This window comes from Cenococcum geophilum, assembly GCF_001692895.1.
Source record: "Cenococcum geophilum 1.58 unplaced genomic scaffold K441scaffold_3, whole genome shotgun sequence".
Taxonomy (NCBI): Eukaryota; Fungi; Ascomycota; class Dothideomycetes; order Gloniales; family Gloniaceae; genus Cenococcum; species Cenococcum geophilum.
The window spans coordinates 4,150,735-4,176,987 of record NW_027137561.1 but is presented as its reverse complement, the minus strand read 5'-3'; the positions used below and the strand labels follow the sequence as shown (position 1 = coordinate 4,176,987).

At 45.0% G+C, this 26,253-nt stretch overlaps 3 protein-coding genes across 3 annotated transcripts; 1 reads left to right on the top strand and 2 right to left on the bottom strand.

The window, feature by feature from the left end:
- The first annotated feature begins 1,117 nt into the window (after positions 1-1,117).
- K441DRAFT_627123 (acetyl-CoA carboxylase-like protein) lies at positions 1,118-8,861 on the top strand. Its single transcript, XM_067646159.1, has 5 exons — positions 1,118-1,600; positions 1,674-1,844; positions 1,917-2,011; positions 2,063-6,933; positions 6,983-8,861. The coding sequence occupies exons 1-5, from the start codon at positions 1,418-1,420 to the stop codon at positions 8,515-8,517; spliced, it is 6,855 nt and encodes a 2,284-aa protein (XP_067509461.1). The 5' UTR covers positions 1,118-1,417; the 3' UTR covers positions 8,518-8,861.
- A 171-nt stretch (positions 8,862-9,032) lies between these two features.
- On the bottom strand, positions 9,033-10,201 carry K441DRAFT_702692 (uncharacterized protein). The gene is made up of 3 exons (XM_067653420.1): positions 9,919-10,201; positions 9,818-9,838; positions 9,033-9,690 (listed from the first exon to the last, which is right to left on the bottom strand). The coding sequence occupies exons 1-3, from the start codon at positions 10,105-10,107 to the stop codon at positions 9,514-9,516; spliced, it is 387 nt and encodes a 128-aa protein (XP_067509460.1). The 5' UTR covers positions 10,108-10,201; the 3' UTR covers positions 9,033-9,513.
- A 10,926-nt stretch (positions 10,202-21,127) lies between these two features.
- On the bottom strand, positions 21,128-25,668 carry K441DRAFT_536710 (ankyrin; the record flags this gene model as incomplete). The annotated part of the gene is made up of 2 exons (XM_067642436.1): positions 21,128-22,131; positions 22,182-25,668. The coding sequence occupies 2 exons, from the start codon at positions 25,666-25,668 to the stop codon at positions 21,128-21,130; spliced, it is 4,491 nt and encodes a 1,496-aa protein (XP_067509459.1).
- Between the last annotated feature and the right edge of the window lie 585 nt (positions 25,669-26,253).

Here is a 26,253-nt window from a genome sequence, read left to right as displayed (position 1 = left end):
GACGTTCTACAACCCAATGCGATTAGGCTGGGTGCGCAGTCAATGCTGACTACAGCTGAGCCGTGAATCGTGAGCCGGCTCGGCCGACGGAGCGGAGGATTATGAAGCTCCATCAGGGCTTGGATATATTTTGCACAGGTCTTGGCTCCTGCAGAGGCACTTGGCTGACCTGCATACAGCTGTGCTTGCCGCTTGCAGGCTGTAGACTGGGTTTTCGATTGGCTAGAAAGGCGAGGATGAGGATACGGCCGGAGTCCGAAGGCGTTGGAGTGGAGACCCGACCGAGTTGAATTTACTTGGACGAGCCACATCGACTCGTAGAGCGAGCAGATTTCCCGAACCGGGTCCCTGACCACCACCCGGTGGCTGTCTTCTTCTTTTCCTATATTTGGGATGGATGGAGGATCCACAGCCGGGGTGCAATCTGATAGTTGTATTGCGATGTGCTGTATGCGAATCTCTGTCGAAACGCTTCGGCATTGGAGTGTCCAGACACCGCCCTAGGCACTGACTAGACAAGCGGATAGAGCCATGGAAGACAGTTCTAGCATTTTGCAGTACTACGCTTTGTTTCATGCAGTCAATGGCGTTTAGTCGGCAAATCTCGCTCTGATGGCTTCCCCAACCCCAACGTCAAGAAAAGCTCCGCTCAGGGATATCATCCACAAACGACTAAGAAAGCGAGCCCCCAACAGAATAGGTGACAGAACAACACCACACTGCAACACTGTATCCTTTCTCAATGCTCTTACCCCAGCAGGCAGGGCTCAAGTAGCGTTATGTAGAAAGGGCCCTGTTGACGCCGAGACGTACATGCTCGGGTTCCGTACCAGGCACGTCGTTCTGCGCAGTGGCTTGCCTTTGAGGGTTGCACGCACGGAGGTTTCGGCCAAACCATTGAGAGATATGGCGCGCCTTACCGGGTATGGCAACGTTGGCGATGTTCGACGCCGGGCTTCAGCTCAACAGCTCGGGAGACTTGGGGTGAGCCGTAATTAATACATGGCGACCATCGATCCGAAAGAGCTCCTCCTTTAGAAATATCTTCACTGATAACCCATTCGCCCGCTGTTCCTATCGCACTCGACTTTCTCTTCGCTAGTCACTCCCCTCTTCCCTCTTTCCTCTTCTCCCTGCATTTAGACTTTTTATGGGATGCGCAGGTGCACTACAGCAACTCAGCCCGCTTACTGCAGCTATACTCTGCCCTAGAAATCTTACTACTAATAATACCTTCCTCCCTATTTACTCGAAGACCGTCTAGAACACCATCTCGTCCACATCAGTATCGTCTTTGATGCTTTTAGTTTCGTCACTCTGGTGATCTAATAAATACTAAATTGTTCGCGACGCAAAACCCAGCCTCATTCCGCCTATATTCTCCCACACTCCCCGTGTACGGGGCTCACGACAGACAATGGCTGGAGCAGATTCAAAAAGCGCCAATGGCGCAGCGCACACCAACGGCTCACCGAATTCGAGTGCTGCGAAGCACAATCTACCCTCACATTTCATCGGTGGATCCCATTTGGGCGCCGCCTCACCGGGTAAAGTCAAAGACTTTGTAACAGCGCACGGCGGACACACTGTGATTACAAATGTGAGCAATTACTCGAGGGTTCTGGTTTTTCATACGAAAGAAGAGACCAAGAAACTAATTAAGGCTCCGATAGGTGCTCATCGCGAACAACGGTATTGCGGCGGTTAAGGAAATCAGATCGGTGCGGAAATGGGCTTACGAGACCTTCGGCGATGAGCGGGCTATCCAATTCACTGCCATGGCTACGCCAGAAGATTTACAGGCAAATGCTGAGTACATTCGTATGGCAGATCAGTATGTTGAGGTGAGTGAAATGGGACAGATTTCGGGAAATAAGTTCCACGGTGCAAAGCCAAACGCTGATCACAAGCAATAGGTTCCTGGAGGCACAAACAACAACAACTACGCCAACGTAGAGCTTATTGTCGATGTTGCGGAGCGAATGGATGTACACGCTGTCTGGGCAGGATGGTAGGAGCATAATCCATCCGTTGTGCGATTTTAGATCTAATAGCTACTCAGGGGACACGCCTCAGAAAACCCAAAACTGCCAGAGTCACTCGCTGCCTCACCAAAGAAAATCGTCTTCATTGGTCCTCCTGGCTCTGCCATGCGATCGCTTGGTGACAAAATCTCCTCCACAATCGTTGCACAGCACGCGAAGGTTCCCTGCATTCCATGGTCGGGAGAGGGCGTAGATGAGGTCAAGGTCGATGAGAATGGCATTGTCACGGTCGAGGACCACGTTTATGACAAGGGTTGCACACACTCGCCTGAAGAGGGTCTGGAGATGGCAAGAAAGATTGGCTTCCCGATCATGGTGAAGGCTTCGGAAGGTGGTGGTGGTAAGGGTATCCGTAAAGTTGATTCGGAAGAGAACTTCGAGCAACTATACCGTGCAGCCGCCAGCGAAATTCCCGGTTCTCCAATCTTCATCATGAAGCTTGCAGGAAGTGCAAGGCATTTGGAAGTTCAGCTTCTCGCAGATCAATACGGAAACAATATTTCTCTTTTCGGCAGAGATTGCTCGGTTCAGCGACGGCACCAAAAAATTATCGAGGAAGCTCCTGTAACGGTGGCTAACTCTACAACTTTTCATGCCATGGAGAAGGCGGCTGTATCTCTTGGTAAGCTGGTCGGTTACGTGTCAGCCGGTACAGTCGAGTATCTTTATTCGCACGCGGAAGACAAATTCTACTTCCTTGAACTCAATCCCCGTCTCCAAGTCGAGCATCCTACCACTGAAATGGTCAGCGGTGTGAACCTGCCAGCGGCACAGCTCCAAATTGCTATGGGTCTCCCACTTCATCGCATTCGGGATATCCGCCTCCTTTACGGTGCTGACCCTCACTCTGCTACTGAAATCGATTTCGATTTCACGAAGGAGGGTAGCGCGCAGAACCAGAGACGACCAACTCCCAAGGGTCACACGACTGCCTGCCGTATCACATCCGAAGATCCGGGTGAGGGTTTCAAGCCTTCCAGTGGTACCATGCACGAGCTCAATTTCCGTAGCAGTTCGAATGTTTGGGGCTACTTCTCCGTCGGTACTGCCGGTGGTATTCATAGCTTCTCGGACAGTCAATTCGGCCACATCTTCGCCTACGGTGAGAATCGGACGGCATCACGAAAGCATATGGTTGTCGCACTAAAGGAACTGAGCATTCGTGGAGACTTCCGAACAACTGTTGAGTATCTCATTAAATTGCTCGAGACTCCAGCTTTCGAGGATAACACCATCACCACCGGGTGGCTTGATGAGCTGATTTCCAAGAAGCTGACAGCTGAGCGCCCTGACCCAATAATTGCCGTCATTTGTGGTGCAGTTACAAAAGCACATGTTGCGAGCGACATCTGCATGACGGAGTACAGGACTAGCTTGGAGAAGGGTCAGGTCCCTGCCAAGGATGTCTTAAAGACCGTCTTCCCGATCGACTTTATCTACGAAGGCTACCGATACAAATTCACGGCGACGAGATCCAGCATCGACACCTACACGCTCTTTATTAATGGGTCTAAATGCTCCGTTGGCGTCAGGGCTCTGACTGACGGTGGTCTTTTGGTTCTGCTTAACGGCAAGTCCCACAACGTCTACTGGAAAGAGGAGGTCGGTGCCACTCGCATCAGCGTTGACGGGAAGACATGTCTGCTTGAGCAGGAAAATGATCCTACCCAACTCCGAACGCCCAGCCCTGGTAAGCTTGTCAAGTTCACTGTCGAAAATGGTGAGCATATCAAGAAAAACCAGGCTTTCGCAGAAGTCGAGGTCATGAAGATGTATATGCCTTTGATAGCTCAGGAAGATGGTATTGTCAATCTCATTAAACAGCCAGGAGCAACCCTTGAGGCTGGTGACATTCTTGGTATATTGGCTTTGGATGATCCCAGCAAGGTCAAGTCTGCACAACCATTTCTTGGCCTCCTGCCAGCATTTGGGCCTCCCCAAATCATGGGTACCAAACCAGCTCAGCGATTCACATACCTCTCAAATATTCTGCAGAACATTCTTCAGGGTTTCGATAACCAGGTCATCATGCAGAGCACCCTCAAGGAGCTCGTAGAGGTACTTCGTGATTCGGAGCTTCCGTATAGCGAGTGGAACGCTCAAGCTTCCGCGCTTCACGCTCGTATGCCACAAAAGCTGGATACCTTGCTTTCCCAGATTGTAGAGAAAGCTCACAGTCGAAATATGGAGTTCCCAGCCAAACAACTCACCAAAACATTCATCCGATTCTTAGACGAGAATGTATCGGCCAGCGATGCCAATCTGCTAAAATCTTCTTTGGCTCCTCTTACTGATGTCATTAACCGCTATACCGAGGGTCTCAAAGCACATGAATATCACGTCATGATTCAATTTCTTGAGATGTACTGGGCCGTTGAGTCGGTATTCTCGTCTCGCAACTCTAGAGATGAGGAGGTTATCCTCAAACTCAGAGATGAGAACAAGGACAGTATCATCAATGTAGTCCATACTATTCTCTCCCATACCAGAGTCAGTGCGAAGAACAATCTCATCATCGCTACCCTGGACATGTATAGGCCAAACAAGCCAGGTGTCGGCAATGTCGCGAAGTACTTTAAGGGAGCTCTCAGGAAGCTCACAGAGCTTGAATCCAGACAGACTGCCAAGGTCTCGCTAAAAGCTCGTGAGGTTCTTATTCAATGTGCTATGCCATCCTTAGAGGAGCGTATGTCGCAAATGGAGCACATTCTTCGCTCTTCCGTCGTAGAATCACGCTACGGCGAGAGCGGTTGGGATCACAGAGAGCCCAATTTCGATGTCATCAAGGAGGTTGTGGACTCGAAGTACACTGTGTTCGATGTGTTGCCACGATTCTTCGCGCATTCGGATCCTTGGGTTGCTCTCGCTGCTCTTGAGGTCTATACCCGACGTGCATACCGTGCTTATCAGCTTAAGGAGTTGCATTACCACACAGAGACTGACGCCCCATACGTCCTGTCTTGGGACTTTGCTCTCCGCAAGGTTGGCGAAGCTGAATTCGGTATCCCTGTCGAGTCTTCGGAACCTTCAACTCCAGGTACGCCAGCTGATATGTTATCTAAAGGCCGCATTCACTCCATCAGCGATATGACTTACCTTCAAAGCCGAATGGAGGGCGAGCCTACCCGAAAGGGTGCAGTCGTTCCCATTGAGTATCTCGACGACGCCGAGGAATATCTTCAAAGAGCCCTTGAAGTTTTCGTATCTGCTGCTGTTCGTAAACCGTCAAGCTCTGGTAATGGCATTGCAGCCGATCTGTCCATGAAGCGCAAGCCATCTTTCCTTGCTCCTAAGATTGAGAATGAGGATGAGCTCACAGGCGTTTTGAACATTGCTATAAGTGATGCCGAGAGCTTCGACGACAAGGAAATTCTTTCTCGCATCCTCCCAATCGTCAAGGACTACAAAGATGAGCTTCTTGCTCGGCGAATCCGCCGCTTGACATTCATCTGTGGTCACAAGGATGGCACATATCCTGGCTATTACACTTTCCGTGGGCCGAACTACGTCGAAGATGACAGTATCCGTCACGTTGAGCCTGCTTTGGCTTTCCAGCTTGAACTGGGCCGATTGTCTAAATTCCACATCAAGCCTGTATTCACCGAAAATCGTAATATCCACATTTACGAGGCTATCGGCAAGGGTGCGGAGGCCGACAAGAGATACTTCACGAGGGCCGTTGTCAGGCCAGGTCGTCTCCGAGAAGATATTCCCACCGTGGAGTATATGATCTCTGAGACTGACCGACTCATGACTGACATCCTCGATGCCATGGAGATCGTTGGTAACAACAATGCTGACATGAACCATATCTTCATCAATTTCTCGACCGTGTTCCCTCTTGAGCCATCAGAGGTTGAGGAGGCCATCGGCGGTTTCTTGGAGAGATTCGGTCGTCGTCTCTGGAGACTTCGTGTTACTGGTGCTGAGATCCGCATTATTTGCACCGATCCCGCAACTGGTATTCCCTACCCGCTTCGTGTCGTCATCACGAACACCTCCGGCTATATCATTCAAGTTGAACTGTACGCCGAGCGTAAGTCCGAGAAGGGCGGCCAATGGTTCTTCCACAGCATTGGTGGAACCACCAAGATTGGGTCCATGCACCTACGGCCAGTCTCAACGCCCTACCCAACCAAGGGCGCTCTCCAGCCAAAGAGATACAAGGCCCACATTATGGGTACTCAATATGTATATGATTTCCCAGAACTCTTCAGACAGGCGGTTGAGAACAGCTGGGTGCAGGCTGTTGCTAAGCACCCTCATCTCAAAGAGAAGCAGCCAGTCAAGGGCGAGTGTATTGAGCACTATGAGCTAGTCATCGACGACAATGATAACCTCGCTGAAGTCAACCGCGAGCCAGGTGCTAACTCAATTGGTATGGTCGGATGGGTCGTGACAGCTAAGACGCCCGAGTATCCTCGCGGCAGACGGTTCATCATCATCGCCAACGACATCACCTTTAAGATCGGATCTTTCGGTCCTCAGGAAGACAAGTTCTTCCACAAGTGTTCCGAACTTGCCAGGAAATTGGGCATTCCTAGGATCTACCTCTCTGCCAACTCAGGTGCCCGCATTGGTCTGGCCGAAGAGCTTATCCCACACTTCTCGGTTGCTTGGAAGGATGAATCAAAGCCCGAAGCGGGCTTCGATTATCTATACCTCACCCCAGAGAAACACGCCCATTTTGTGGATGGCAAGAGACAAGACGTCATCACCGAACAGATTAAGGTCAATGGCGAAGTCAGGCACAAGATTACAACTATCATCGGTGCCGAGGATGGTCTTGGTGTTGAGTCATTGAGAGGCTCAGGTTTGATTGCTGGTGAGACCTCAAGAGCATATGAGGACATCTTTACGATCACCCTTGTTACTTGCCGCTCTGTTGGTATGTATCAATCATCCCCGCGAGCTACTAAATTTACTAATTCGTTCAGGTATTGGTGCTTATCTCGTCCGTCTCGGTCAGCGTGCCATCCAGATCGAAGGCCAGCCAATCATCCTTACTGGTGCTCCTGCCATCAACAAGTTGCTTGGCCGTGAAGTCTACACTTCCAACTTGCAGCTAGGTGGTACCCAGATCATGTACAAGAACGGTGTGTCCCACATGACTGCCGATGACGACTTCGAAGGTGTCTCCAAGATCGTCAAGTGGATGTCATATGTGCCCGACAAGAAGGGCAACCCTGTTCCTATTTCGCCTACAACTGACAATTGGGACCGTGATATTACTTTCTTCCCACCGCAGAAGCAGGCTTATGATGTCAGGCACTTGATTGCTGGTAAGGAAGATGACGAGGGTTTCTTGTCTGGTCTCTTCGATCGTGGCTCTTTCGAGGAGGCACTCGGTGGCTGGGCAAGGACTGTCGTTGTTGGTCGTGCTCGTCTTGGTGGTATTCCAGTTGGTGTAATTGGCGTCGAAACTCGATCAGTCGAGAACGTCACACCAGCTGATCCTGCCAACCCTGATTCCATCGAGCAGGTCACATCCGAAGCTGGCGGCGTGTGGTATCCCAATTCTGCCTATAAAACTGCACAAGCAATCCGCGACTTCAACAATGGTGAACAACTCCCATTAATGATCCTTGCCAATTGGCGTGGTTTCTCTGGTGGTCAGCGCGACATGTACAACGAGGTTCTCAAGTATGGCTCTTACATTGTCGATGCTCTCGTCAAGTATGAGCAACCGATCTTCGTTTACATTCCTCCCTTCGGTGAACTCCGTGGTGGTTCTTGGGTCGTCGTTGATCCAACCATCAACCCTCAATACATGGAGATGTACGCCGATGAAGACTCTCGCGGTGGTGTCCTTGAGCCGGAAGGTATCGTAGGCATCAAGTTCCGTAAGGAACGCCAGATCGAAACCATGGGACGTCTAGATCCGGTATACGGAGACCTCAAGCGCAAACTCAACAACCCCGCCACGCCGCAACCTGAGCTTACAGCCATCAAGGCTAAGATGACTGAGCGCGAGAAGCTTCTTCTGCCCGTTTACTCGCAGATCTCTCTTCAGTTTGCTGATCTCCACGACCGTGCTGGCCGCATGCACGCCAAGGGTGCCATCCGCCAGCCTCTCCGCTGGCAGAACGCCCGCCGCTTCTTCTACTGGCGTCTCCGCCGCCGTCTCAACGAGGAGTACATCCTCAAGCGCTTGGCGCACGCAGCGGCTCCTCATTCGGTCACCACAGCTCCTGACGCAAGTACCCGCGCTCGCAGTCTCGAGATGCTCAAGGCATGGAGCGGCATTCCCAAGTTCTCTGACGATGACATGAGCGTCGCTGTGTGGTACGAGGAGAACAGAAAGGAGGTTCATCAGAAGGTGGAGGCCCTCAAGCGCGAAGGTGTTGCCATGGAAGTCGCCAGCCTGCTCCGAAAGGACCGTGAGGGCGGCCTGAGAGGTGTGGTGCAGATGCTCGCGACACTGCCTACGAGCGAGAAGGAAGAGGTACTCAAGGCGCTCGCCAGGGCATAAACAGCTTCATCTCAACTTGCCCTAACCTGTCGGGGATTCAAACAGGTGACATGCCAGGATTGGGGAAGATTGTATATTTTACGGTTGAGAAGCGTGTATTTTCTACTATTACTGGATTATTACAGCTTTCGTTTTTTATCATGTAAAGGGCGCTGGGTTCAGGGGAACTTGCTTCTCCTGTTGCTTGCTTGCTTGCTGGATTGATTTGAGGGTGTTGGGTCTGATCACGGCTTTGACTTACTCGAGAGATGCAGCGGTTTGTTTCTTCCTGTGTTTTAGTGAAGTAAAAATGTGGATGAGGATAGATTAGTATGTTATTGTAGTATGAGTTAGAAGAATCATGCTTCTGTATCTTACTCTTTTCACGCAATTTGCTTATGTCTGAGTGATATCGCGCACATTTCGCCCAGCCTTAACCCAATCTGCCCTTTTTAGGTCATGATGGGTATCCATAAAGCTGCGCATAGGGTCGACAGATTCCGTAAGTAACTTTCTAGCCTGTGAAGAGCATCTTGCACTAATCCCACCCACCCAGATATCTCTACAAGGATTCTTGCTTTGCAGTGTCTAATAGAAGACCAGATATTACCAGAGCAGCTCATGTGGAGTCCGATCAGCTGTAATATGCTACAATCTGGCCATAAGTTTGTTTTCGATGCAGGATTGCTTATGGAAGGAACGAATAAGATGATATCGAGTCTGCCTGCGAATGCAACCGATTACGGAAGCGCAGTTTTACTTCAAAACGTTTATGTCCAGTACGATGTGCTTCGACTAGAAGTGAAATAAGGGAATAGGTAGAGTCAGTGTCGTTCCACGTTCAAATCAATGGATACAGTGTTTCCGCGCGAGAGTCCACTATTTCTAGAAAAGACCACATATTAGGAAGAGAAATTGGTGTTTTCTTGATATTACAGCATTTACAGCCCCCCAGAACCAGAGTATTTACAAGAGAACTGCCAAAGTCGCATTCTTTTCTTTACCGAATTCGAAGGCTTAAGCCTCAGTGGCGCCGTTGTACGTATGTGATACTGAGGGATCCGGGTGAGATGCCTCATGTCTGTGATCTCCCGAAGCTGTAATGCTCGTGTCGAGCTCGTTGAACCGGCGCAGATCCATTGGCTTCTCCAACAGCGGCATAACATAAGGGTCGAAAGTCTTCCAGTAGGGGTTCTGTCGCAATTGTCAGTAGTGAATTGGGAATTCGGGAGTCTCAACCAGAAACTGTCACTCCAGACCCATGAACTTTGCTTGGTTGCGTGCTCTAGTGCAGCGGATTTTCAGCCGTTCTTCTACATACCTCAAGATGATACTTCTGGCTCTATGAAATGCGTCAATATCAGCATCAATCAAGCTGCGCATGAAGAAATCGATTGAAACATTGACCAATGGTGAACTCACACTTTCCCTTTCATATCTCTCCACAATGGTGAACGCTCTCGGATCCTGGTGATCTTGCATGACGTGCCATCCAACCGTTTCATGGTCCTTGCTGTAGACCTGACTGGCTTCAACTAATTTGTTCTTCAACTTTTCAATGTCGGTTGGGGAGTCTTTTGCGTAGAGGTGAACAACTATAGTGTAGACCATTTTGAGAGATAGGCTATCGGACCAACTAATTTGAAAAATTGACTAGAATACTGTTGAGGTTCTAGAGATTGGGACTGTTGTCGTTGGTGTTTACTGCTCGGCTGAGCGCCCTTGTCTCAGCATGCTCAGACCACATGGGACGCCGGATAAATCCGGCCCGATGGCACTAAACCAGTTTAGGCCATCTGTCCCTGTGTGGTCTGAGACACTTTGGCCAACGTTTGTAAAGCACGTCGCGATATCCGCATGGCTAATATTACGGATATTCACTTCTTATTCTTACAACAAGTTTAGGCAGCTTAAAAAATCCATTAATTATATAGTAGTAGTAGATTCTTTGATTAACGTCTGATACGGATCCTATCTAGGCCCACGCAGACTACTCCGTATATAAGGGGAAAGTAATATTGACAGGAAAAACCCCTTGCTATTGGGGGGAGGAAAAACCCTATAAGCCACCTCAGTAGGATGAAAAACCCCAAATTGCCATGCCTGCACGAGCAGCGGCCCTACGGGCCTATAGCTCGTCCTCCTCCTTGGATGTTTCGAACTCCTTAGGAACCACTGCTTCCTTCTCTAGCTTATCTAAAGCTAGGGTTCACTACGTCCTAGCTAGGCCTTGCCGATTGATTGCTGTGTGCTTATAGTTGTGCCCTATATCCTAACCACCCCTGTATGCTGTCTCTTGTTAACCATTGCTATATACGCCATGCCTCCCCCCCCCCTAAGGCCTATTAAAGGCGTAAGGGGGATTTATCCGATCTACTATCCTAAAACTAAAAAATAAAAGCGGGATGTGTGTGTGTGTGTATCTGGGTATCTTTTGTGCCTAGGCCCTAGTCACTAGGCCCTCTCTAAGGGTACTACTCTGTTAAGAGAAGACAAGGAAAACCGTACGGGGTTATCCAGCTGCCGCTTTTAGTAGTATTATAGCAGTACGGCGAGTGACCGTATACTCCGCGGGCGATCGCCCTGGGGGTTGGGAGGGGCCGTATATTTGCTCGTTTGTTCGTTCGTTTACGTTTACCTATTCGTTAATATAAGGTCGTTAATGCTTTCCACTGGGGGACGGGGGGTGATATTAAATACTGTGTATCCATGTTGGATCGTACAGGTGCCCTAGATAGGAGAATGTAGTAGTCGTCGTACTATAGAGAGCCAACAGTAGTGGTTTTCAAGATCTCACTATCTGAAAATTTTTCACCACCGCCCTTAACGCCTATAACCACCACAGGTCCTGTCCGCACGCTGTGCGACGTCTCTGCGTTAGCTCTGGATCTGAACTTCAAAGACTAGGTTTGTAGCTGTTACCACATACAGGTGCAGAGTCCGATTTCGACGGCCCTATTAATTATATACTAGGCTCCAGTAAATCAAATAGTTTATGTAAGAAGTCTCCCCGCCTTCCTATTTCTAATATTAATTTTAAAATAGCTATAACGCGGTTTGCTAAAGTAAACAATCAGCAATATCCGCACTAATAACGCGTTAATCTTAACTACCTACTCTCTATCCATTATATCTATAATCCAATAATTAAAACCTATTAAGATCTATCTATTATAACGTGTTTAAGTCCTCCCTGCTTTTATTTAACCCTCTATTCTCCCTCTACTGCTTTTAAGCGCTATTTACTAATACCTTTATTAAAGCAAATAAGGCAAAGAGGTCGTAAACTATAAGCTAGTTAAGTAGATTAATAAGCTAGCAGTATATAATAGGCTGGGGATTATATTAAAATGGATTCTTAGCGGTCTTTACGGCTATATAGCCTACGGAGGGAGCTACCCTAGCTTATAAGCAGCTCTTATAAACTTTAAATAAGTAAGCTAAATAAAGCTATTACGGAGATATATCCGTACCGCGGTTATACGGAGCAGCTTAAGGCCCTAAAGGTGCTAATATTTAAGCGGTGAGATCTTATACTTATAGCAAAGACATCTTTTGGCAAGAGTATAATAATATAAGTACTACTATATCTTATACCTAATGCAGTTATTATTATTATTCTTCTACTTAACGCGATTAGGTTAGAGTAAGTAAAAAAGATTATAAAGCTACCTTATATTTAACCTGTTTATATATAGAAGAAAACAATATCTGCTAAGCTAATTAAGGATATCCGCACGGGCAGCTATATACATATCCTTATCTCCCTAGAGCTTTTAGTTAGTAATAAGCTATATAAGGTTCTAATAGACCTAATATTTCGTTCCCATGTTGCCCTTATAGTGGTTAATAAAGTATACCTACTTGCTAATTAGGGAGAGACCTTCTGTATAGCGTATACATAACTCTTTAAAGTATGTTTAGTCTTAGTTAATAAGCCTTAGTTTATATATACTATAATATTAAACCTATTTATATTTTAGACTATATATAAGCTAGCTAGGTTTAAACCTAATATATAAGTTATTAAAACCCTAATTAATCGGCTGGAGCTAAAGATTATATAGAGGGTTATAACCGCGCTAGAGAAGAAGGACTTTTAAGCTCTTTACTTTACTATTACTACTGCTCTAGTATATTTGTATACTACTAGTAATAGTAACTAAGGAGAAGGTGAGTAATTAAGAAGCCGTTTAATATCTATATAGCAGACATACCGCCAATAGTTTAATTAACTTTAGCTAATTCTAAAGATAATCATCTTCTTTAATTCTAAGGAGTGGATAGCTGCCTGTTATAATACTATTCGCAGCTAGTTAATCCATCGCGGCTATAATGCTGCTGTTATTAGAGAAGCGGTGTAGAGCTACTATATAACGCTTACGAATATTAATAAAGACCGCTTATACACTAAATACGCGCGCCTAACGTCTCAAATTCGAATTTTTGTTACATTAAATGCAGTAGCATATGGTACAGATATCCCGGATATCTACTGTTTAATTTAATATGGAATACCTCGCCACAAATCCTGTAATATGCTGGCACAGTAGTTTAGCTAGGTAGGTTAAGGAGAAGGCCTCTTAGGCAAAGCAATTTTTATGGTTAAGAGCCGCTAGTGGGGTCCTTGCGATAAATTAGGTAGTTTTAAGTATATATAACCTTAGTATATAGGCGATCTTCGCGTAAGCGCGCTGTGTAATAATATCCGCGGGCGATAAAATATAGAGACTGCGGATATTGCGGGCGATGCTTTATCTATAGTATTAGTTAGTACTAAGTAGTTAGTAGATATAAGAAGCGGGCATGGGTTAAGCCCTAGTAGTTCTATAGTACGCCTACCTAAAGAGCTTATCGTACTAACCCTATATCTAAAGAAGCGGTTAACTAATGCGTAGTTATATAGTAAACTGCCGTTTACCCTATAGCGGCTAGTTAATAAGAATTAGGTATACTTATAAGTAATACAACTTATATACTATAGAGACCTATAGTCTACTATTAGTAAAGACTTATGTTATAGTAACTGTAACCTAGTAATATTTATGGATTATAAGTACGATATCCGCACTAGCTATAGTATAGATATTATAAAAACCTACCGGGAGCCTATATTAAGCAATATATAGAAGTGGTTTACGTAATAGGCGGAGGCTAGGTATTAGGATACATTATAGACGCCTATAGTTAATTATATTATACCAGATAAGCAGCTTTATTGCCTCTATAATATAGGGTAGGTTTTAGATACGGCATTATTAAGGCAAGCAATGCCTAAGTAGGATCCTAATATCCTTAGTAAGGAGCTTCCGTCCCTTATTAAGCTTTTAGCAGATAAGGAATAAAAGCAGAAACAGAAAGAAATAGGGCAACTCTTAGGTTCTTCTAGGTTAATTATATAGATATTAGAGCGGTTTTCCTAAGCGTTAAAGCAGCACGCTACTATAGATAAGCGCTTATTATAGGCTCTTATACGGGCTTCGCAGGTTTTAGATAGGAGATTTAAAATATTAGCGCCGTGGTAATTAGCGCCTTACTATAGCGCTAATATATTGTAGGCTAGTTAACAGTTAGCCATAAACCTCTTACCAATAACTTAGAAAGAGGATATACCTATACCTTCGCTAACTCTTAGGTCTCCAGCTCCTACTCCTCTATTATTACCCTTATACTAGCCATTAGATACATCTATACCGCTAATAACCCGCTAGTTAGATACATCTTTATTAGTACCGTAAAGGCAGTTAGCGCGATTAAATAGAGGCAAATATATATAAAGAGTACTATAGAAAATTAACGGCAACGCCAATTAGTATATAGCGGGCTAATATTAGGCGAGGTTAGTTAATATTAGGCGGGGTTAGCTAATACTAGGTAAGTTTACCTTATATCTACTAAGCGGATATTACAACTATAGTAGCTAATATCTATTAGGATAACGCCCCCCCTTCCCCTTATACCCTATACCCCTAGTAAGCGCGGCCCAGAAACTAAATAGATTAATTAATTAATAATATTAATTACTTAGGAATATATACTAGTGCTACTAACTATAGCGGATATTAAACGGTTATAGTAATAGCTTATAGCTAATATCTTGTATTACTTATTAAGTAACTTATATGTAGGTTAAAGCTAGGTTTAAGTAAAGTCGGTAGGGAGTATAAAGCCATCTAGCTTATTATCATTATTATAGAGATTAAGCTCATCAAACACGGCGGAAAGATTACCGCCTAGCTATAAATTAAACTTATTAAGGGTAGATTAATTAAGTCGTTTAATACCTAGTTATAGTAGAGGCGGTGCTTCTATCTTTGCTTACTGTGCCTAACGGCGGATAATAGAACCTTCGGCAATTGCATTAGTAAGCAATTAAATATCCACTGCAGGAGATTTAATAGTATATTAAGTAGACATCCGTTCACTAAATATAATCTTAAACTTTATACGTAGTAGCCCTATATAATTAGTTATATAAATACTCCAGCGGAAGAGTAAGTCTAGGTTAAATGTTAAATTGCCACGAGTATGCATAAGCTGCTTTAGCTCCCTATTAAGTAGCTTATTATTAAGATCTATTAAGTAATAACTATCCTATTTACCGCGGATATTTACTAGACTATTTACTAGAATAGCTTACTAGAGCTTAGGGGAATAAGCATCTATTAAAGTTAACTAAAAGAAATATAATATCTCTAGTAGATAGTTTTTATTTTAACTACCTGCAAAATAGATATAAATATAGGGGAGTATATAGCTAAGCAGGCCAATATCCGCAAGCTTAATAGCGTGCTTAAGGACCTTATACGTCTCTACCAGTTATAAAAAGCAGACGTGCGTTAGAAACTCTGTATTAGTAGGCTTAAAAAGTATTTATAAGAATGTAGCACTGCTAGCCTACTTAAGGTAACCCTTTTGCCGTGGTTCCGCAGGCTGGCTAGTATAGTTGGCCGCCTAAGAGACTTCCTAACTAAAAACCGCTATGCGGATATTCTTAACCACTGCTAATAGACGTTGCGGAGATAGGCTTTTAAGGTACCGCTTAATATCTATAGGCGACTTAGTATTATAAGACTCCTTAATCTAAGTATNGAGNAANNCTANAATANAAGCGTNNAAGCTATAGAGAATTAGCTCCTCTATATAATAAAACGGCGCGCGCTTAGCTAGGATATTTCTTTAACCTAGGTGGTTTATATAGGTATACAGTATAGAGTACTCTTAGGCTAATTGCTTGCCACTATAGTAATACCATATAACCATATATAGGTAGTTTAGCTTTAGGTGCTAAAGAGCTAGAATAGGCAGAGCCTAACATAGGCTATTATAGGCGGATATTAACTTAGTACGTTCTCCCTAATATAACCAAATAAGCTTTACAGTCTTTTAATCACTATAGATTAGAAACAGTCGCTCCTTAAATACTTTATTAGTGCGTTATAGATTTATTTAATAGAGAAAAATGTTGTTTAGTACCTTATAGGTTTTAGATATAGAAGCCTCTTTAGTTATAATAGGTCCTAGGTTAAACCTAGACGTCCGCGTAGTAGGTATTATATTAATAGAAGGCATATATAGATGTTTAAACCGTGGGTTTTTGCTAAGTAATATATTAAGGCCTAGGTACGCCTCTATAATAACTTTATAGATTAAAGCTATTAAGATCTGCTTTTATATCTCGTCTTATAAATTACTTAGAGCCTCTGCAATATCTAAGAACTTAATTAAAATATCTACACGAAGCATACTCTGTTAAAGCCCACTATTAGGTATACTTATACTAAAGATAAGCTTGCTAGTTATACGCAAATAAAACGTCCTAGTATCCCTAAGTATTTAATACTAAACTTATTAGAGGTAGTCGAAGTTATTATAAATAATAATAGTATTAAAAGCTGCACCTATTAAGCGGATTTTTACCTATATATAGGTTAGTATATACCTATACCGCGGAGATTGTGGGCTAAACCTTAATTCCTAGGCTATCCGCTCCTTCTGCCAGTTTAAAGTAGTATAACTATTAATTAATCTAAGCCTATAGAGCACAGAAAGTACACGGCGCTTAACGCCGTTAGCTTGGAGATATATCCCTAGCAGCCATAAGATATAGTTTATGGAGTTTTATAAAAGGCCAAATGTAAGCGTAGAAGCTATTAGAACCGCACGGCCTTTATATAAAAAACATTTATATTAACCCTTTTAATATACTGTAATTATATACTCTAGTATAGGTGCGTAAGTCTTTATGGCTTAATAGCACTGCCTAAGGTTAAGCTGCTTAATATCCACATATTGGTTAAAGCTGCTAAATAGTAACTCTTTCTCCCTTAGCTCTTTAAGCTCTCCCTAGATAGTAAGAGTAATACTAGCACCTACTATGCCGCGCTTCTCTATCTCTTTAGTATAGATATCTAGGATATCAGCATCCTCTAGGAGTTTATTAAGGAGCTCCCTTACTCTTTTTTTCTTTAGTACCTTACGTAAACCTTTAGCCATTATAATCTATTTAAGCGCTAAGTCTCCTATAGATATCTGCTATAGCCTAAGATAGTCAATAATTACCCAGACCTTCTCTACAGTGGATATCTTCTTAACGGATATTGCGGATATTACGGGTATTTCATTAACTTCTGCTTCTTTATCCTCTTAGGGATCTATATAGTTTAGCAGTAGTAAGTAGGCTATTAAGGACCGCTATTAAGCTGCGGATAGCAATAGGGGAGACAACGGGGGAAATAATAGGGGAGATAATAGGGGTGGGACAAGACGGCTAATGCCCTCGGGTACTATATCCGCTATATCTCTTAATCCTTTAGCGGTATTAGTTAATAGAAAGGGTAGTTTATTATTAAAAGCTTAAGAAGACTAGCTCTTGCTAGACGAAATAGAGGGGTTTCTTTAACGCCTTTTAGATGCGCCTATGGCTGGCAGTTAGTTCTAAAAAATCCATTAATTAAAGAGCTGATTAAGGCAATTCTAATGCAGGTATTAACAGGATAATAGACGTGGCAATTACTTACATTAATTTCGTTAAAGTTAATGGTTTGCCTTATATAAACAGACCAGCTTGGCTTCCAAAAGCTTGCCAAAGTGGCTTAGACTAAGAAACAGATGGATCGATCGAATAGGTTAGCTTGCGGATATTCGATTATCCGCGCAGCGGATATTTATCTGTTTCTTGGTCTGAGCATGCTGAGTTAATAAGCGCCCGCTGAGTCGCTGAGGCGCACGTGACACATATAACCCCCGTCGACATTTGTCTCAGCATGCCCACAATGGGATGCCGGATAAATCCGGCCCGATGGGGCTAAACCAGTTTAGGCCATCTATCCTGTTGTGGTTTGAGACACTTTGGCAGACATTTATAGCGCACATCGCCATATCCGCATAGCTGGTATTACAGATATTTTACTTCATATTATTACAACACGTTTGGGCAGCTTGAAAATCCGTCAATTATATATTAAGCTCCGGCGAATTAAATGGTCTATATAAGAAGTCTCCCCGTCTTCCTATTCCTAACATTAATTTTAAAATAGCTGTAACGCGGTTTACCAAAGTGTATCCCTTAACCCGTCAAAATTGGTCCTTACGGTATCAATAAGAGTCCACCAATCAAACCGGTCGAATCAAGCCGCCGTTCCCGGAAATACGGACCTTTGACTTCGTTGAGAACGATGTTCCGCACAGACCACTTACGCTAAGGACCTTGACGGGTTAAGGGATAATATTAAGAAGCCACTTAATACCTACATAGTAGATATACTACTAATAGTTTAATTAGATTTAGCTAATTCTAATGATAATTATCTTTTTTGATTCTAAGGAGTAGATAGCTGCTATAATACTATTTATAGCTGGCTAATTTATCGCGGCTATGACACTGCTGTTGCCAGAGAAGCAGTGCAGAGCTACCACGTAACGCTTGCGGATATTAATAAAGACCGCTTGTACGCCAAATACGCGCGCCCAACGTCTTAAATTTGAATTCGAATTCTAGTCGCATTAGATATACTAGCATACGGTGCAGATGTCCCAGATATCTACCGTTCAATCGAAAGCTTGGGAAGACTGGCTCCTGCTAGACGAAATAGGGGGGTTTCTTCGACGCCCCCCGGATGCACCCATAGCTGGCAGTTAGTTCTGGAAAGAAGTAGTTAAAGAAGAGTAAAAATGTAACGCGTCTCGCTCCACGTCGCTACATGGCCAAAAACATAGATAGAGCTCGCGAATCTATTGCGACTGTTGCGGGATCTAATATATATACTCTTACAAAAAAGTAATCAATAGAATAATATTAAATGAAGCATTATAAAGGCTTTTAAGTCTTTATGTATAGCTGCTAAGTATTATAATAAGATTATTTTCAATCTACTAGATCTATGCTTAGTATATAGTAATTATGATTATTTATGAAGGTAAGAATTAGTAGATCTTTAATAGCGTTATTACTAAATACTTTGTATGTTTGTTTAGTAGAGCTAGTAGTAAGAGTAAAACACCGGCAAGAGGTAATAACTAATTTTTCCCTACGGCAATATATAACGTCAGTAAGAAGTACAAAAGAAAAGTAAAGTAGACTTCTTACTATTAATAATTATACTTCTAAAAAGGATAACTCATTTATTTATCCCGCAAGCCTAAATATGGCTAAGGGTCATGTGGATCAAGATTAGGAGGAAGATTTAGGATTCTATGTTAAAATTTTGAATATGTAGAGGCTTGAAGTAGGGCAACGGCTATGGCTGTGGGGGGTTCCTTTGCTTTCTAAGTCGGTGGAACTAAATATTAAGTTGGTGGAACAAAGTCTATACTATTAGAAGTACGATTAGTAGGCATGATCGATTGATTTGTATTAATCGAATCTATGTAGAGTACATGTATAGTTCTAATTCAAATGTTCTGGTGTTCTGCCAGCGGTCCAATTTTCGTAGGACACCACCAGGGGAAGGGATATCGTGGTGACGATAAACTGATCGCGTCTCACATGCCATCCTGGTCCAAAGATATCAATGAATGTGAAAGGGTGAGAATTTTGTTTTCCGGGTGACATACTCGCTCCAAGAATTCGGGATGCTTATGAGTGTATTTTCTCTGAATTTCCTTACGATATGCGTACATGTGCCTTAAATGACATTATGGGCTCTTGAAAAGCTTTCCTCCTTTCCAAACGTGACTAACGTTCTTTGCGTCCTTGAAAACATCAATATCCTCAAGTGGATTGCTGACTACCGCAATGATATCAGCATCGTAGCCTTCCTTTATTTGTCCGCTCAATCGTGACTTTATTTGGTATATGTCGAAGCAAAAGGAAATTCTTGATCTCAAGCAGGGAGAGATCATAGTGAACTCTGCCCTCTTCATGTAAGCATTCCCCCACGGAATAGTCATTTCACAACACTGGGCACAGTTTCAGATATTACATATAGATTAAATTGACACAAGAAATGGCATGGCAGGCAGTGAAACTACAGCAACTGTACTATCTGGGCTTATGGCACGTCTAATCTGGAACCCAATGACATACTCCAAACTTGTACAGGAAATCCGGACAGCCTTCGACCATGAAGACGAAATAACCTAAGAGGCCGTGACAGACCCCGAATACTCGAACGCCTGTATTGAAGAAGCTCTTAGAGTCCATTCCCCGGTTCCGCCAGGGCTTCTGCGGACTGCGTCAGACCCGGGTGACTTCATAGACGGGTATTGGGTCCCTGGCGGAACCACAGTGTCGGTGGGCGGCTGAGCGGCATCGCATAATCCAGCCACCTTCCGTGACCCTAACGAGTTCATTCCTGAACGCTAGATTGATGATGCTTATGCCAGCGATTCGAAGATAGCCATGTACATTCCTGAACGCTAGATTGATGATGCTTATGCCAGCGATTCGAAGATAGCCATGTACATTCCTGAACGCTAGATTGATGATGCTTATGCCAGCGATTCGAAGATAGCCATGCAACCGTTCTCGCTGGGGCCAGGGGTTGTATCGGCAAGAGGCAAGAGGCTCCAAGCTCCACAGATGAAGATTTAACATGAGAGAGTCCTTGCTAAAGCGAGATGTAGCCTGGCGTACATGGAAATGCGTCTTATCATGAGCCGCTTATTGTGGAATTTTGATATTTTCAGTGTAGATGGCGCTCCGCATTGGGATCTGGCGAGTCAAACGAAGCACATGAAGGTTTTCATCACCTGGGAGAAAAAGGCGATTACGATCAAAGTAGTAGATTTGAGGAAATAATAAGCCAGGGAAACCGCCATTCGTGATAGTATGCGAACTCGAAATATGCGGAAGGACATGGGACGACAAAATATAAGATTTAAATAGGCCCAAACTTATTCTAGGTGTTTCAAAAGATTCACCAATACGGACCTCATACCTCTAGATATTGTATATGAGAGTAGAGAAATGGATCCTATCACTGCCTTTGGCACCACTTGCATAAGTGGCCGCCGGGTACGCCAAATCTTCATAACTGTTGGTTATTCGCTAGTTGCAAACCATTCTTGTTTAAAAATTTCTGAACCCTTTCCTAGATGTGAAATCTTATGTCCCCGACGTCGAGGGCTGTGAATCGCTTGACAAAAAAGCCTATGCACAAGAAAATTCCTTCTCACCTTGGGTAGCATTCTATACCCCATTATGATAGTTCCCCACCTGCTGTCTCATCCTTAATAATTCCCTCTCCTGCTGTATAATCCCTAGCCGCCTCCTCGCATGCCTCTCTCTCGCCTCTTCTCTCTCCTGCTCTCTCTTCTTTTCCAGCTCATAGGCTCTCGCTTTGGATAGCTCTTGCAGCTTTCTTACTTCCGCCTCTCGTGCTATTTCGTGCTGCCTCTGTAGTTCCGCTTGCTGAATTGCTTGTTGCCTCTGTATCTCCGCCTGTCTTTGTCTATCTCGCTCAATGATCCACTGCGGGACGCCGCATGCGCCATGAGGCTGATCTCCCTCGCCGCTGTTGTAAAAGCGGTCTGCGCAGCCAAATATTTTGAGCAGGCGGACTAACTCTCCCGCATGAGAAACGTCCGCTGCATTGCACCCCTTCCCAACGTACATCGTCAGAGAATAGCACAAGCCGTCTGGTGCAGTGTACAAGTGGCAGTCGTCATTGATAGTCTTACGGAGGCCACTTTCCAGCAAGGCTTTCGTGAGCCCGACTGGGCGTCGGTTATCAAGCGCAAGATGCAGAACCGATTTCCCATCAACATGGATCCCGGGGTTTGCGCCTGCATCGATCAAAATACGAATCGTGCTTTTCAGGTCTGAAAGCTGGTCGCGTCGACTCAAGCCTCTGCAAAGCTCACCAAGCGGTGTGAGCCCACCAGCACTAGTGGATGGGAAGTCCGGATCAGCGCCGTTGTCCAAGAGAAATCTGACACACTTGCTGTACAGCCCTCTGGCAGCGTAATGGAGGCTCTGATCGGCGCATGGAGAGCCAGCCTTCACAAGACGTTCAATAACCGGTAGTGCGCCTCGCTCAGCTGCGTATGACAGTGCTGTCCTATCATAAGCATCTTCTGCATAAATATCGGCATCGCGGTCTATTAGGTCATTCACGATTTCTGCATCCCATTTCTTCGCAGCAGCTATGAGTGGAGATGTCCCTGAGGAAGTAGCCTTAGCGTTCACATTTGCTAGACTGGTAATTAGCATCATACACACAGTCGAGGATTAAGAGTAATACCTTCGGCCTGAATAAGTGTGATGATGAGATCGCGGTGGCTCGGAGTAGTCTCTGAGTGACAAAGGACCCACAATAGAGGCGTTACGTATTCTGGGCCCTCCGAGTCCTGCAATGTAGAGAGAAAAACACTGTTCACGGCGCAGCCAGCATTCACAAGAGTTTTCGCCAATGTCGGGGCATTTCTGTGTATTGTCAGGGCCAAAACTAGGGGAGATTCCTGCATTGGGCCGATGTTTTCGGCGTCGGGCAGTAGACCATGCTCCAAAAATAAACTTGTCATGCTTATTAGTGAATTTTCATCTGTTTTAGCCAGAAATATCTTGGGAAATGCTAGAGAAACTGTGTCCTTTGTAGGGCTGCTCTCAAGGAAGACTTTGGCAAGCTTGTAGTCGCCTCTTTTAGCCGCAATCTGCAAGCAAATGCCTTGTTCCGTGTCAACTGAGGCTCCGTGATTCAAAAGAAGGTATATGAGATCTCGGGCTGGCAGCTCTTCTGAGCACTGGCTGGCTTTTACAAGGGTCGCATTTATCCGCTTTTTACCAACACCAGCTTGAAGGATTGACTCGAGAATGTCGCGCCTGGATCTTGTTTTCCAGACAATGCCTTTGCTGGGCTCTGTCATTAGATCAAAAGCGGAGTTAACGGTCTTCTGTGATGGAGAGTGTTTTGTGAGAAGCTTTAGGACTTGATGATCCGCGGAGCGGACCACGTGAAGAAAACACGCCCCATCGTCGTGATTAACGTTCGCACCATATTGCAATAATATGGTTAGAAGATCCTGGTCTAATGGGGTTTCATGAACGATCACTGAAAGTGCTCCACTCGCCTCGAGATCTAATGCGCCACCTTTTATGCCTGTGCCAAGAAGCATGGTGATTACATCCCTGCGAAGTGACGAACGAGACCCAGGCAATTGGAGAGCGATGGGCACTGCTTTTGCTAATATCTTGCTTGAAGGATACTTTGCAAGAAAAAATCGTAGAATATCTAAGGAACCAGAACTCGTCGCAATCCGTAAGGCTTCTCCATCATTCCATGATGGGTTGGCACCATATTCTAGAAGCATTTCGATCAAGCGCTGATCTGGGGTCCTCCTCTGCGTCTCCAAAACTAAGGCTGCTTGGATTTCATCTGAACAAGTTAGGTCGTTAGGTGGGACTAGACAAGCACCTCCCCTAAGGAGCATCTGGACGGCTTCGAACCGTTCAGTATCATTCTTGATACCCATAGCATATGGAAATGCAGCGCGTAGGCTCTCAGCATTGGGGTTCCCTATCAGAAGTACTTCTAGGTGTTTGAGAAGTCCTTCTGAAGCTGCAATTTGAAGAGCTTGGCCTTTCTGTAGGTTAACGTCTCCACGGAAAGAAAGCAGCAGACGCAAGATATTCAGGTCTGCAGACTGACCGTGCTGCATCTCTGAAGCAAAGCCTTGGTCTATCGCCACTGATTCAACTCCTGCTTGGAGAAGCATTTCAATCTTCTTCGGCCGTTCCGAAATACTGAGATCGAAGGTCGTTGATAGCGCCTTTGAATTTGTTGCTTTATTGGAACCGCTGCAACTCAGTATGAGATGAACTAAATCGGCCGAGCAACTCTCTATGGCAGCGTGAAGGGCCCTCCCGTCATTATACTTAATGTCAGCTCCGGATCGTACGAGGAGTTTTACAAGATCTTTGTCCGGAGGAGCGCATTCAAGCGCATCCACAAGAGCTTGTGCGACTGTGCGGCCGCAAGCGCCAGCTTCGACGAGAATTCGGATAATTCGAATGCGGTGTTGGATATCTGTTAGCTTCATTGCATAGGGGATAGCAGTCGACAGCGATGCCGCTAATGGCTTGTTTCGGAGGAGCAGTTCTAGCACACCGAGATCTCCTGATCGGGTAGCTATTTGTAGACATTTACCCTCACGATAGTTTGGATCGGCTTTATTATCAACAAGAAGTGTAATGAGGTCAAGGTCTCGCAGCTCATCTTGATCAGACATAGCTTCGATGAGAGCTGCGCTTACAGACTCTCCAACTGCGCCCGCGCGAAGCAACAGCCTTGTCATGTGCAGTTTCATATCTTTGGATGTTCTTGGAATCAGTGGGAAGGCGAAGCTAAGTGACTTTTCCGTCGGATGTCCTTTAAGTAGAATTTCGACCATGTGCATATCTCCTCTTGTCGTAGCCATTTGAAGTGCCTGAGAATCGTTAAACTCGATAGAAGCTTTGTAATCAACAAGGAGGGATGCGGTGGCATAGTCGTTTCTTAGAACGCATCCAATGAGAGCCGAGTCAAGCGGAGTGCCTGTGGCTCCGGCATTGAGTAGCAGAGCTGTAATGTCGTATATTGTAGGGGAAGGAGCTGCAGTTGGAATGTGCTCAAAAAGTCCTTTTACATATTTCTTGTGGAGGGAACCTTGAAGGAGTAGCTGTACCATAGCTACATCGGCCTTGGATATTGCGATTTCCATGGCTTTCGCGTTATTGTAATTCACAGATACTTGATGTCTTAGTAGTAGTAGAACAATGTCCGAGTATCCGGCTGTGACTGCTTTTACAAGGGCGTCTGAACAAATATCGCCTCGAGCACCAGCGCAAAGGAGAATCTCGAGTAGTAAGTGTTTCTCTGATACCGTACTCCGCTGTCCCACGTCGTCGAACAAGAGACCAACGCAAGAGCTAATGCTTTCAGTCGACGGCTGCCCTCTCAAGATGGCAAGAAGTAAGCCTGGGTTTCCGAGCACAGTGGCCTTCTTTAGAGCCTCGCAGCCTCCGTGATTGACGTCAGCACCATGCTCAACTAACAAGTCAACTACCTCGGTGTTGCGAGAATCAAGCGATGGAGAGAGATTAGCAGTGACATAAGTTTCTGAAATTTTAATCGGTGCGCCAAGTAAGAGTGTTATTATATCTAGTCTATTAGAACGAACAGCATTCTGGAAGATGGCGCCCTTTTCAGCATTTGGATTTGCGCGGCGTTGCAGTAGTGCCATGATTACTTCAGGATACTGCCTGCGTACTGCTTCACGTAATCCTTGGGCCAGGCTAATCTCATCAGCACCTCGGCTTGTTAACAATCGCACAGTGTCCAGTCGGCGATTGGCAGCAGCAGTCTTCAAACAATCACTCCGCTGATCCTTGGTGTCGTGCCCGCGAATTCTTTTAAGAAGGTTCTCTGTAGCTTCCCGGCTTATATTTATGTCTGCGCCCATAGCTATAAGGGAGTCAATGACACCAACTTGACTCCCTTCGTGAATCGCAACTTGGATACCGCTGTTGAGCTCTTTCTGTGAGAATATGAAGTTTACAGGATTGGAATCGTGTGCGCGAGTCTTTGGAGACTTCAGCTTCCCAGATAGTCTCGCTGAAGGAGGTTTGTAGTGAGGATTGTTATACCTTAGTCGGACCAAAAGATGGTGAGCAGATTCTCTATCTTCGTCCGTTGCGGTTGGAATGTCAGCATCTAGGCTTGGAGCCTCACAGAGTGCATTAACATCAACCATTCGTTGTACGGCGTAGGTTCGGGTCAATTCAGCCATTCGATTGACCGAGTCACAAGGTGTGAGCCCAGAGATACTCGGGGTTGGTCTTCGAGAGGCAATTAGACTCCACGTTGTTTGTTGGTGTGCACGTGATGTGGTGTTTTGCCTTGAACCATTCATTGATGAAAGATTCCTGTGCCCCTTCTCTAATTGTGGCTGTTCGAGGATCAATACTTCGGGTAATGTGCTCTCCGGATTCGGTGGCTGCGGGAATGCTCTTTCGATTGCAGGAAGCTCTAATGGCGGAGGATTCTCTATGTCCAACACCAGAAGCCCATCAGGAATTTTGACCTGAAGTCCGGGCTGATCCTTGAGATTTTGTACTGAATGTCTATTAGGGGGAGAGCTTTGATATTCCCCCTCCTGGTTCTGTTCTTCAACGGGGAAGTCTGGGCTAGATTTGAATCGAGCGCTCATCGGAAATTCTTCACAAATTGACGGTGGGCTATCATAAGGTGTCCGGGGAGTCATCGTGAGTGTGGATCGTATGGATGAGTTTGGTGATGAACTTGCCGCCGATGATGAGCTTGCCGCTGGTGATGGTGG

Bases quoted from the DNA above. Each gene is read 5' to 3' on its own strand.
- K441DRAFT_702692 (XM_067653420.1), bottom strand. From the start codon at position 10,107: ATGGTCTACACTATAGTTGTTCACCTCTACGCAAAAGACTCCCCAACC. The intron at 9,839-9,918 runs GTGAGTTCACCA...CGCATTTCATAG, and splicing joins AGAGATATGAAAGGGAAAGT to AGCCAGAAGTATCATCTTGA. The intron at 9,691-9,817 runs GTATGTAGAAGA...CAATTGCGACAG, and splicing joins GCCAGAAGTATCATCTTGAG to AACCCCTACTGGAAGACTTT.
- K441DRAFT_627123 (XM_067646159.1), top strand. From the start codon at position 1,418: ATGGCTGGAGCAGATTCAAAAAGCGCCAATGGCGCAGCGCACACCAAC. The intron at 1,601-1,673 runs GTGAGCAATTAC...AGGCTCCGATAG, and splicing joins GACACACTGTGATTACAAAT to GTGCTCATCGCGAACAACGG. The intron at 6,934-6,982 runs GTATGTATCAAT...TAATTCGTTCAG, and splicing joins TGTTACTTGCCGCTCTGTTG to GTATTGGTGCTTATCTCGTC.